The sequence below is a fragment of the Oncorhynchus tshawytscha genome, linkage group LG16 (assembly GCF_018296145.1).
Source record: "Oncorhynchus tshawytscha isolate Ot180627B linkage group LG16, Otsh_v2.0, whole genome shotgun sequence".
Classification (NCBI taxonomy): domain Eukaryota; kingdom Metazoa; phylum Chordata; class Actinopteri; order Salmoniformes; family Salmonidae; genus Oncorhynchus; species Oncorhynchus tshawytscha.
Window position 1 is genome coordinate 72725318 of NC_056444.1, and position 13250 is coordinate 72738567.

Genomic DNA, 13250 nt, shown 5'->3' on the forward strand with positions numbered 1-13250 from the left:
CAAAATCGCCATTTTAATCATTGGCTAGTATGGCGAATTAAATAAAACTACAAGTCCAAGTCCCGATCTCCATCCATGGCTAATTTAGGAAAGTGCCAATTTTATCTAGCTAGCCACCGGAGGACAACAACACAACGAGATGCAACAATTCAAGTTTTTCTGTCAATGACGGATGCTCTCAATGGGATGTACAGTTGAGCCCGCTCAGTTTAGCTCAATGCTGATTGGCAAATTTTGTATACTTTTTTATCAAGGGAGCCCAAATGCTCTCTGGCTTCCCTTGCCTTCAATGCTACAGGTGGCAACAATGACATACTCATTTCGACAAGACAGCATCAGATAGATGGCCTACATGTAGAGAGACAGAGGGGCACAGTTTCACTTGCTCGGATGCTTTCTCCTGTGAGATACATTCAGCTCCTTGCAAATTGAAGGAAAATGATGAAATACAGAGATATGAAAGATCTTTTTTGTTGTTGTTGACATTGGTACATTTTTGGGGGGGAAACCTGGCCTCCCTTGGCATTCATGAATACATCCATGAATACATGAATACACCCCACTGCGTTGGACTCTGCGTTGACAGTGCAACATACAGCACTTCAAGAGGGAGGGAGACTCTTCAAATCTCCCTGACATCAGATTACTGACTGACACAATGGTGAAGCCTTTCAAATGTTATTCTCCTCTCACAGAGAAGTAATGATATGACTCAATCATTGACTGGCCTATGTATTTCGCATTGAACAAGAAATGAAACAAAATGAATAATTAAGGACGACCATTATAAGTTAAACCATAAGAGACAGACAGAGAAAGCACAAGGAAGAGAGGATGATTAGAAGAAAAGAGGGCAGAAATCATGAGCCGGCCTAAATTATGAAAACAATGTTTGAACTATTATGATAGAACATTTTGTAGACTTCTAATGGAATACAGCACTGTTCCTGAGTTTTCACCTGTTCTCAACTACTTTATCAACCCTTATCTTTTCTTTTTAGAATCAGGTATCAGGTTACATGATTGCTAAGACATGCATGTGCCATAATTGCTAAATAACAAGGAGTTTATAATGTATGATGCAAGATGAATATGCAGTATCATGCCACTTGATTGATGAAATGTTTTGAAGTATATTAATCGAGTGTTTGATATGATTAGCACATTTGTAACAACACAACAATCTAACATAAATAACATGATAGATAGGCCTACTGAAGGAGGCGTGTAATGGAGATGGCTACTAATTTTGACCTCATCTATAGGTAAAATCTGTGCAATGAGCGCTTTTATGTGAAAATTGCAATCCATTCTTAGCTCATGCAATAAGTCATGCATACAGTACGAGGACTGAAAATGGAGGCCTAGAAGTAATGAGGTGTAATGGTGTAAAATGGACATTACAAATCATAAAGATTTCAGGGAAGAAGAAATGATACTCAAGGGCTCGGTCTCTGTCCCTTATCTCTAACAGGTAATTATTTTCATGGTAATTCATTAAACAAATGAGATTCACTTATTATGATGATGTTGTGTGACAACCCTCTTTTCCTCTGTGATTCACAGAAAATGCAGAAAACACATCCCTGTCTAACCCATAGAAAGAAACAAAGTCAGGCATATAGTTCATGTTTTGTGTGTATCCAAGCAGGCAAATTCCAATGTCCCATTACAGCACATCAACATCATAGCGGACCAAGCAATGAGTGTACACTTATTATTTGATAACATGTTTAATGGCAGATTGACATAGCATTTGCATATGCGAGCTGGCATCAATTTTGCTAAGTTCGATTTTCACGGCTGTGTCTGCAATGCTAGCATAGTTATGTGCATAATTCGATTTTTCTACTAAGCCACTGGTAGTTTTTAAAAAGAATCTCCAAGCCCTAGCCTGTGTGGAGAGAGCAAGCTGTTTTGATGTTTCGGATCCATCAGACTGTGAATAATCAGAATCATGACATTTATAGACCTTAATAAGACAGTTTAAATGTTTCAAAAACAATTTTACAGCTAGACAAACCACATCATGGTATAGGCAGGCTGTTACTTTTCATTGACTGCAAAACATTAGACAAGAATCATTTCTTAAACCCGATATGACTAAGACAGAGAATTTCACATCAGTACTAATAATTTTCCAAAGTTTATTTAATTTACTTTTCCTTCATTCAATTTCCATGGATGAGAGGAAATGTGATGACATATAACACAATCTAGCTTTAACAATTCACCACAACTGCTGGATTTACAGTACTGTGTATACTACGGTCTCTGCTAACCAGGGTGTAACCCCCCCCACACATTCTGAAATTGTATTTTTGTCCCCCAGTTTTATTATTTTATATAACCTTTATTTAACTAGGCAAGTCAGTAAAGAACAAATTCTTATTTGCAATGACGGCCTACACCAGCCAAACCCAGACCACACTGGGCCAATTGTGTGCTGCTCTATGGGACTCCCAGGGTATGGTTCAATTCCAGACCCTGGAATCAAACCAGGGTCTGTAGTGATGCATCTGGCACAGAGATGCAGTGCAGCACCACTCGGGAGCCCGATTTTCTAATTGGAATGTGATACAAAACAAGGCAACGGTGTGCTTTAGGACCATACTGACACTTCCGAGTGGTCGGGTAGGGTGTTTGGAGTGTTCATCGGACTGGATAAAAAAATGGACATTTAATTTTTTTTTATTATGTCCCCCCCACCAAAGTTGCGCCCCTGCTGCTAACCATATATTTCAGTCCATGAAGTGCAGTAGGGATACAATACTACTACTGTCAGCCATTGCGGAGGTGCCCAGTTATTTTGCAAATGAAAATGAAAAATCTTAATAATCATGCCCGGTGTACAAAGATTAACTGTATGGAAATGGAAACATTCCATATGAAAAATCATGACGCCTGGATTGTTTAGCAACTCACTTACCAGAGTCTGTTTTTTGTTTGATAAAATGGAAATTGAACCTTGTGGAATATTTGTTTTAGCTCATGGTCACATATACAGTACATATATTTTACTTATAGATTATACACTGAGTGTATAAAACATTAGGAACACCTTCCTAATATTGAGTTGCATCCCCTTTTGCCTTCAGAACAGCCTCAGTTCGTTGGGACATGGACTCTACAAGTTGTCAAAAGTGTTCCACAGGGATGCTGGCCCACGTTGCCGCCAATGCTTTCCACAGTTGTCTTAAGTTGGCTGGATGTCCTTTGGGTGGTGGACCATTCTTGACACACACGGGAAACTGTTGAGGGTGTAAAACCGAGCAGCGTTACAGTTCTTGACACACTCAAACCGGTGCACATGGCACCTATTGCCATACCCCGTTAAAAGGCACTTAAATATTTTGACTTGCCTATTCATTCCCCCTCTGAATGGCACACACACACAATCCATGTCTCAATTGTCTCAAGGCTTAATAATCCGTCTTTAACCTGTCTCCTCCCCTTCATCTACAATGATTTAAGTGGATTTAACAAGTGACATCAATAAGGGATCATAGCCTTGGATTTATCTGGTCAGTCTATGTGATGGAAAGAGCACATGTTCCTAAGTGTATCACTTCCCTGTACAGTAACAATAAATCACCAATGTGACTGACTTATTAGACCAAATTAAGGTAAGAAACAATCCAGTTGATTGCATTGATGACAGCATTTTATCAATGGTAAGCCTTAACCTAATGTTGATCACTTGCATGCTATGCTGATAGAGCCAGACTACTATATATGCTTGTTGTCCCACATCCAATACTGCAGTGAATTTCTATAGTAATTTCACAAAGGATAAAGGAACTTAAGCAAAATTGTGACATTCTGAATGCTTACGACTGCAGCAGTACTGAGGCATATCTCCTCTTTAATAAGACAATTCAATCTCACATTTTAATTTCCATGAATAAACACAAATGATCTGAATATTGCAATCAGTTTTCCCACTATAATCTTCCCATATCTTAGATCATTTGTGCTGGTCTCAATTTAAAATAAGTTGCTGCTCTACAACATAATGGCTCTACAGACGAATTAGGGGATCCATTGGTGAGGCGAGGCATTACATAATTTATAGCTTTAATCTGCTCACTGAGGTGTGTGGTATATGACAGTAATTATAAATGCAAGAAGAAATTATAGCTGAATACTTTAACTGCATTAGGAGTCATCTGATGAACAATTGTGATTGCCTGCTCATTTCCAACAGAGGGCAAGTTGGTGTCACAGTATTCAAATCACCATAGAGCCCATGTGCTTTTCTCCATTTGCCATCAAATGTCAGCCGCCTGTTATTAAACAGAGATTTGATGGTGGTGGTAATTGAGGGACTTGATTGCTGGAAAGAAGAGAGATAAATTGTGTAAAATGTTTATGAATTTAGCAGGCAATTATATTTTATATCTGTGAAATAAAAGAGCTGAAGAAAATGTCTACTTGTTATGAAGAACACAGTCATTCCCAACCACACATTGATCTACGCATATATTGTTAATTTACAATATTTCAGGAGACGTACAGGAGACTCATGAAAACTTAAAATGAACACAGTCTGGTATCAAATGTTAATTCTTTATTTCAATTGGTAAAAAAAAAGAAGGTGCAGGTATCATTTGTCAATGTCATCCTTTTAAAATGAAACACATTTATATTAGATTTTTCCTTGTTTCCAACCTGTCTATATTTGTTGGGTTCATGTACATAATCTGAGTCTAAACTGGTGATTTAACATTTATTAAAGTGCTTTTCTGTTCTATCAATGAAACACAAAACATTTTTACATAGCAATTCACTGTACAGTTCAATGTACAGTGCAATAAATGTGTTAACATGTGTCTGGCTACCTGTTTAAAACAGCTGCATATTTTACAAAGGTGTAGCATTGGAGATGAACATTACAATTTATCCATTACATTGTCTTTGTAATAATACAATTGAAACTTGACATATTATACAAATAAATAGTAGTCATAGCCAGAGCTATTGCATGCAAACGTTAGCAATTATATTTCAAGCAGTAATACATTTCATTACTGGTGATGCATTTGAGAAGGGTGCAAAGGTATAAGTTGGTGTATTCTTTAACATTTTAGGATTTAGTCTAGCCAGTGTGTCCATGTCATATTCAATCAAATGTTTTCAATGTCTTTATTCATAATACACAATGCTACTGGAAACATGGCTGAAATATCTAACCAATGTTTCAAAAATGAACAACAACAAAAAAGATAGCAAAAATGAACAAATCCTACTCTTTATCCATTTCCACATATTGTGAATGGTTATCAGGTGATTTGCTGTGAGTTTTACTCAAGTGGAGTTTAACTGCATGGTTACTAGCAAATGTCCTACAACACAGCTTACATTTGAACTTAGTGTCAACATCCTCCTCTGTGACTAGCGTCTCTGTCGCACGGACACTGAGAGCCTTTGACAGTTCTGGCTCCTCTACCTTCGTCTGATGCTCAATAGGCAATTTGCGCATATCTTTGATTTGGAACCCTAGGTGTGATTCCAGGTGAGAGATGAATGCTGGTGGTGTCCTGAACTGGGAAGCACAGTCATTGCAGTAGAAGATTGGATGGCCAGTGTCCATGCTCTTCAGAAACTTGGTCCCCCCTGTTTTCCTAAGTTGGTATTTCACATTGGCCAACCAGTGGCTGATGGTTGTCATGGACAGTCCAGTAAACTTAGAGATGTGCATTCGTTCTTGAGGACCAAGATCTGAGAGTAAGTACTTGCCCTCAGAAGTCAGAAAGAGGCTGGAGACGAACTGGGCTTGGAGGATGATAAGATGTCGGGGGTTCCAGTTCGAATGCCTTCCCTTGCGCTTGTGAACCGAGTATACCTCAGCCGACACGTCCTCAGAGCGTCTCACGTCTGATTCCAGTTTCATGGTGGGTATCCTTGATGGCATAGAGGCTTTTGGTGTGGTGGCTTTAGGAAGAACCTTAACCATGTCAGCAATGTCAGACAGAGCGTGTTTCTGTGGCATTGGGGCAAAGGTTTGTAGATGGGAGGAACTTGGCTTGTTAGGTTTATATTTTGTCAGGTCTATTGGCTGATCATTGCTAGCAAACAGGAAGGCAATGTTAGCGCTGTTCCTAGCAGGGGTAGCATGCACCACTGCTGGTTTCTCCATACTCTGGTTGAGTTCAGCTAATATAGATTGAGAGCGAGCAGATGGTTTACTATTTTCAGATCTTGAATTGGTGGGCTTATTTGCTTTACCCAAATGGCTGTTCAGAACTGACTGCAGTGCACTTAGAGGGTTTATGCCGAGTATTTCCGGGGTGTCATTGACAAGCTCTGAAGTAGTGCTTCTTCCACCGGTGGCAGGAGGGCTTGGTGTCTTGCCTCTGTCTGAGAAATCTGGGCTCAACTTCCCTCTGATCACATCACTCCCTTCATTCAGACAGTCTGCATTGAGCTTTGAAGAGGTAGAGGAATCGTCCTGACAATCGCTGTCATTATTCTCCACCAGATCAAACTTAATATTCAGACGTTCTTTACCATCGCTAATGCCAATCTTTTCTTTCTTGGTGTCCGCTTTTCGATACGGTTGCTGTGGAGTGTCAACTCCCCCAGCACCCTGAAGAAACTTCCCCTTTGGGGCGATCGGTCTCAGCTTGTGGTTGAACGTGTGCTTTATCTGAATGGGGGGAGACGCTGAGAGATGAGTGCTGCTCTTGATGATCCCAGAGAGTTGATAGGAAGCGTGGATACTGGGGTAGGCACTCCAGCTGGGGGTCCCAGTCTGAGCCTTGTTGATTGCAGAGGCCACTGTGTTGGCTAAAGACTTGAGGATATCCCCTCCTCCACCTGACAATCCCTGCTGCTCCAGATCCTCCTCACGAAGATAGCGATATTTAATCACCCTGTTCCCTGCCTTTTGATCCTCACTGTCTGCCTTGTCATCTTTCACTTCACTTTCTTCCATTTTGTCCAATGTGTCATCCCTCTGGCTATCTTTCTCACTGACCCTTGGGGAATATGTTTTTGGAGACACTTTATCGCCATCAGTTTCGTTAGCAAGCGGCTCAGCTAATACCTGCATCTTTTCTATAACCAAGGGATCCAGAGCTAACTGTTTCCCTTTCTTAGAGGCTGAGTTTGTAACTTTCATGAAATGTCCAGTGACCATCATATGAGTGGTGAGTTGTTGCAGGGTATCGTGTGAGCTTCCACACTCCATGCATTTTAGAATCTGAGATTTGCATGTCTCAAACTGCCAAGTGTAGCTAGCCCCATTCTGATAACCATAGCGATTACTGTTAGCATTTGAAATAGCAGCGGACCGTTGGGCCTCGCTGTAGCCAGCTAACCCTGTGGTAGAATCAGGAGAACAAGGTCTGTTGGCCTCATAGGTCCGTTTCTTTGCTGGTGGCAGTAATTTCGGTGAGAGTACTGGAATAGGTTCTTTCAAAGGTACTTTTTGGTAATGCTTAGTTTTTATCATATGGACACTCAAGTCCTGGAGGGACTCAAAAGAATGGCCACAGAACATACACTTCAGAACTTTTTGTGCATCCTCTTTCCCTTCCATGTCTTGCAAATTTCGTTTCCTTGATTTGGAAGAGGATGTGGAGGCATTGCTTGGTTTGCCATGATTGTTGTCCTGGTAATGTCCACTCTTGTTCATGTGCACTGTCAAATCCACAATACTGTCATAGGCTGCACTGCAGTCCTTACACTTGAAACGGCTGGCCCCTGTAAACACTGTCCCACCTGCTTTGCTGCTTTGTCTGTAGAGGTGGACCGAGCTGAAGAGGTTGGGTTTGGACACAGGCTTTGGGGAGTGTGTTTGCTGGAAGGTTTTGGATAGTGCATCCTGATGCCAGTCAAATTCACTCTTGGTGCTAACATTGGTGCTGTCACAGTTAGCCTTGCTGGGAGTTTTGCTAATTTTCAAGTCCATTCCGATCCCTGTGCAGTAGGAATCTGAGAGGAAGTTAGCATAGGCGGCCCTCATTTTCTCCAGGCTGCTGTGCATGTCATCCTTGTATTTCGAACCGCTGCTCCCCTCGTCCTTCTGGCTTTCAGGTGGTGAGGAACTTTTGAAGTCTGAGAGTGAGAGTCTATCGCTGGCGTCGCTAAGACGCGACTCCAACTCGGCTTCTTGATGGGAAAGGACACTGACGGGGGAGTCCTGGTAGCTGTAGCTGCTTTTGTTGTCCATCTCTTTGTCCTCTGAGGCCTTGGGACTCGTCTTCTCTTCAGTTGGAGTGTCGTTCTCTCTGTTATCCTCAGGGATGGTCTCTCGCATGACGCCATGTTCATCAGGCTCGTATACTGAAAAAGAAGGAGAAAGAGAGATACAATTTAGAGGCCTTTGTTATTAAGCTTCACATAATCTCGTTCCCAGACACTTCCGTCCAATGAAGATCTGGTGGACCAACGCGTCAAACTGTGTCTTCGTTAGCCAATAAAGAAAGACCGGGAGAAACTCCCGGTGCATAGGCATTGGCTTAATCTACAACATCTTCCTTGTAACCCTCCCCACGCCTCACAGTCATGTGATAAATGATGACAAATACTTGACTCAGTAGGCAACTCCCATAGTGGGAGTGACCATAGAATTCTAAGGCCAAATTTGAATCGTTGATATCGAGGTTATTCATTACAAGACCCCTATCTCTGTTTAGACTACATAATAGTAAGAAATCACCATAGGAGAGGGAAATTAGTTGAGTTGCAATCACTTCTGAGCATTTGAAATATTTCCAAGAGTGGAAAAATATGCAAAGTACGTCAAAACAATAGGTTTTGTTTGTTCCGTTTTCAGAGAAACTGTGAAATCCACACAAGGCTACATGCACAATGCAGGCCTGAGGGGATCATGAGAGGATCAACAGTGTGGATGTCACATACCTTTTTTAACAAACTACTAGAGGTCAAGCAGCTCCTTGTGATTCACGGCGGGCCATTGACTTAGTGCTGTGTCAAAGGTTTCCCTGCCTCATGTTGAAATGTTTACAACAATCGTTGGCCAATGACAGGCAAAAGGCAACTGATTTTTTGTAGGGTTTTACTAAGTGTTATTGCAAGTGGCCTATTCCAAAGTGATTATGAGTATCTCCAAACTGCAATGAACTTGCAATGAAAAAACTGAAGCTTTCTCAGTTGGATAATATATCTTTCCATGCTTGGATCCACCAGATTGTGTTGCAGCAAATTACGAAGACTGAGCGATATTCTAATATTCCACAAGTGTTCTATGAATAAATTAAAAAGCCTGAGCCTTGCAAGATGAGGGGTTTACTTACATTTCAGATTTCAAAATGAGATGAAATGTATCCTGTCTCCATTTAAGTGGTTACAGAGTGAGACAGTCTTTCTTGACAGTGACATTTGAATTCTTTATGCAAATGTAAACCTAAATCTGGATAATTATTAACACATGAATCACAGCACAACAAAGAACCAGTAAATTGTTGAAAATATATGTATTTATCATAACAAGATCATTATCTAACATTTCTAGAAGTTGCTGGCAATCTGTCACATTGTTATATTGTCCTTGACAGTCTCAAACGGCAATTATCCATTTCATTATTCACCTGTTTGTTCACACTCATGGGGCTCAATGTTATTGCATCAATTAACTGATAATTAAACAACAATTTTTCTAATTGACATATTTAACATCATCTAATTTGCATTACATGTGATACAGCATATTAAGCCGTTTTGAACAAGGCTGGAGGATCAGATATTCATACAGTAAATTAATCAGTAAAACTATTATCAATACAAAACAGTCAAACTCTTCTCTGTTGAATTAAGGTCCCTCTCAATTTTAGCCAGTCTACAATATGAAAACAAACTACTTAAAAAATACTTTTGAAGAGACATCTTGCAGTATGTTCTCTTATTCATGTTGGAAAATTTGCATTTTGGGAGAAGTTATGGCAGATGTGCTTTTAGATAAACATGAAAAGGACACAACGGCCTTGTTTAGGAACCTATGCATCTAATATGGGTAATATTTCACCTTTGATTTAGGGGCACTCTATGGAATGCTGAATGTAAGGAGCACTCCAAGTACTACAGAACACTGGGTCAGCCCATAGAATGAAGAATGTCATCCTCCTTCGCATTTGGAAAAAAATACTGTTTTTTTTATCAGTATTTCACAAGTGCCTCAGGACAAGCTCTAGAGGTGAACTGGTTGCCAGCTAATGGATGAAGATGGTCATGGGACACAAAACTTCAAAACAAACATGGAGAACAAGGAGCCACGCAGCACACCAGAGATTCCCAAATGTGCTATGACCCTCAACCACAAGAGAAACTTCTGGATTGGCCGAGATCATTGATGGCCTCCAAAACACCCTCTTCCCCCCATGCTGGAGAGGGAGTGTTGTCAGAGTACAGAGACATGTTTTATTGATTGTTTTATACATACAGTTGAGTCGGAAGTTTACATACACTTAGGTTGGAATCAATAAAAAACTCATTTTTCAACAACTCCACAAATTTCTTGTTTAAGTCGGTTAGGACATCTACTTTGTGCATGACACAAGTAATTTTTCCAACAATTGTTTACAGACAGATTATTTCACTTATAATTCACTGTATCACAATTCCAGTGGGTCAGAAGTTTACATACACAAGGTTGACTGTGCCTTTAAACAGCTTGGAAAATACCAGAAAATGATGTCATGGCTTCAGAAGCTTCTAATAGGCTAATTGACATCCTTTGAGTCAATTGGAGGTGTACCTATGGATGTAAAGCCTACCTTCAAACTCAGTGCATCTTTGCTTGACATCATGGGAAAATCAAAAGAAATCAGCCAAGACCTCAGAATTTTTGTAGACCTCCACAAGTCTGGTTCATCCTTGGGAGCAATTTCCAAATGCCTGAAGGTACCACATTCCTCTGTACGAACAATAGTACGCAAGTATAAACACCATGGGACCACGCAGCCGTCATACTGCTCAGGAATGAGACGCGTTCTGTCTCCTAGAGATGAACGTACTTTGCTGCAAAAAGTGCAAATCAATCCCAGAGCAACAGCAAAGGACCTTGTGAAGATGCTGGAGGAAACAGGTGCAAAAGTATCTATATCCACAGTAAAACGAGTCCTATATTGACATAACCTGGAAGGCTGCTCAGCGAGGAAGAAGCCACTGCTTCAAAACCGCCATAAAAAAGCCAGACTATGGTTTGCAAATGCACATGGGGTCAAAGATCATACTTTTTGGAGAAATGTCCTCTGGTCTGATGAAACAAAAATATAACTGTTTGGCCATAATGACCATCGCTATGTTTGGAGGAAAAAGGGGGAGGCTTTCAAGCCTAAAAGCACCATCCCAACCATGAAGCACGAGGGTGGCAGCATTATGATGTGGGGGTGCTTTGCTGCAGGAGGGGCTGGTGCACTTCACAAAATACATTGCCTCACGGGGAAGGAACATTATGTGGATATATTGAAGCAACATCTCAAGACATCAGTCAGGAAGTTAAAGCTTGGTCGCAAATGGGTCTTCCAAATGGACAATGACCCCAAGCATACTTCCAAAGTTGTAGCAAAATGGCTTAAGGACAACAAAGTCAAGGTATTGGAGTGGCCATCACAAAGCCCTGACCTTAATCCTATAGAAAATGTTTGGGCAGAACTGAAAAAGCGTGTGCGAGCAAGGAGGCCTACAAACCTGACTCAGGTACACCAGCTCTGTCAGGAGGAATGGGCCAAAATTCACCCAACTTACTGTGGCACGCATGTGGAAGTCTACCCAAAACATTTGACCCAAGTCAAGCAATTTAAATGCAATGCTACCAAATACTCATTGAGTGTATGTAAACTTCTGACCCACTGGGAATGTGATGAAAGTAATAAACGCTGAAATTAAATAATTCTCTACTATTATTCTGACATTTCACATTCTTAAAATAAAGTGGTGATCCTAACTGACCTAAGACAGGGAATTTTTACTAGGATTAAATGTCAGGAATTGTGAAAAACTGAGTTGAAATGTATTTGGCTAAGGTGTATGTAAACTTTAAACAAGAACACTATCGCCTATGACAAACTTCTAGTTAAAGTCTTCTATTTTGAAAGTCTTGATCGAGACTATGGACAGAAGTCAATTATAGCACATTGCTTTTTTGGCAAATTCAAATTACTGTAGAACCTTTCACTTATATCGACCATTACCAAATATTGATTGATAAAAGAGCTTTTTCAAGTAGAAGTTTCAAGGATTGTCTGGTGACATATTGCAGATATAGCAGAACAGCTTTACTTAGCCTACTTCATGCAGATAGTGAACCTTCTAACTAATTCATGGATTAGGAATTAGCATTAATAAATATTTGACTAAGACATTTAGCAATCATACAGCAATGGAGCTGACATGCATCCAATAAATTGTTATTTCATGGCAATTAGATGATACAATTTACTATGTTCAAGTAGGTTTATCTACACTGCCATAGAGCACTATCAAACACAGCATGGCTATTTAATTAAACAAAAACTTAAGATAACTTAATTATAAGGAACTTAAATCCTAAAGAAACAGAATGTGAGAATAGTCTACATTCAGTATATTTTGTATTTCCAGACAAAATTGAGAGAAATTATCAGCAGCATTTCCTGCCCATTTGATCAGAAGTAATATCAGTGAAAAAGATGTGACGCGAGAAGTTCCACTCCCGTCCATGCGGGAACACAGACCGCCTGCCTTCCCACATTTGCGACAACCACTCCCATAGTTAGGGCGGAGAAAAGACCATCTCGTCATTATATACAGTATCTTTGGTTATCAACATCCAAAGGCACCAGGCAGTGGTGACTCCAAGATACCCACATGTCTACTTCCACTTATCACACTCTTTTGTAACTCCATTTTGCCAACCCTTGGTTGATGCCAATTAGCAATATCAAATGCAAGGGCAGAGCCTTCTCTGATGCTACTTAGGGACATTGTAGTCTACATCTCTGATATAAATGTATGATCATAATTTGATCACCTGTTGCAGAATAACTTTCCAGGAAGGCAGGAAACGTAAAACTTGTAGTCTATTTGAGGCTTGAAAAGGCTTCTGAAGATTGTAATTTCCACTAATTTCCAAATTTCAGACTTGAATTTCTCTTACAAAAAAATATAGAAACTCCTACATCGATGTCCATTAAGCATAATCCACATAATAATTCACATTTCCTGGATTATTTTCCTGCTGTAGCAAACAGTCTCAAATTAAGGTCCTAAAATTTTATGATGACAAAATGTGTCAATGCAATACT

At 40.2% G+C, this 13250-nt stretch overlaps 1 protein-coding gene across 1 annotated transcript in view; it reads right to left on the reverse strand.

Annotated features, from left to right (window-relative positions):
* Positions 1–4555: 4555 nt before the first annotated feature.
* LOC112216299 (teashirt homolog 2) overlaps positions 4556–13250 on the reverse strand; it is a 78120-nt gene continuing 69425 nt past the window's right edge. The window contains exon 2 of the mRNA XM_024376189.2: positions 4556–8289. Within this exon, the coding sequence (XP_024231957.1) occupies positions 5246–8289 (3044 nt within the window). The 3' untranslated portion in view covers positions 4556–5245. The remainder of the gene's footprint in view (positions 8290–13250) is intronic.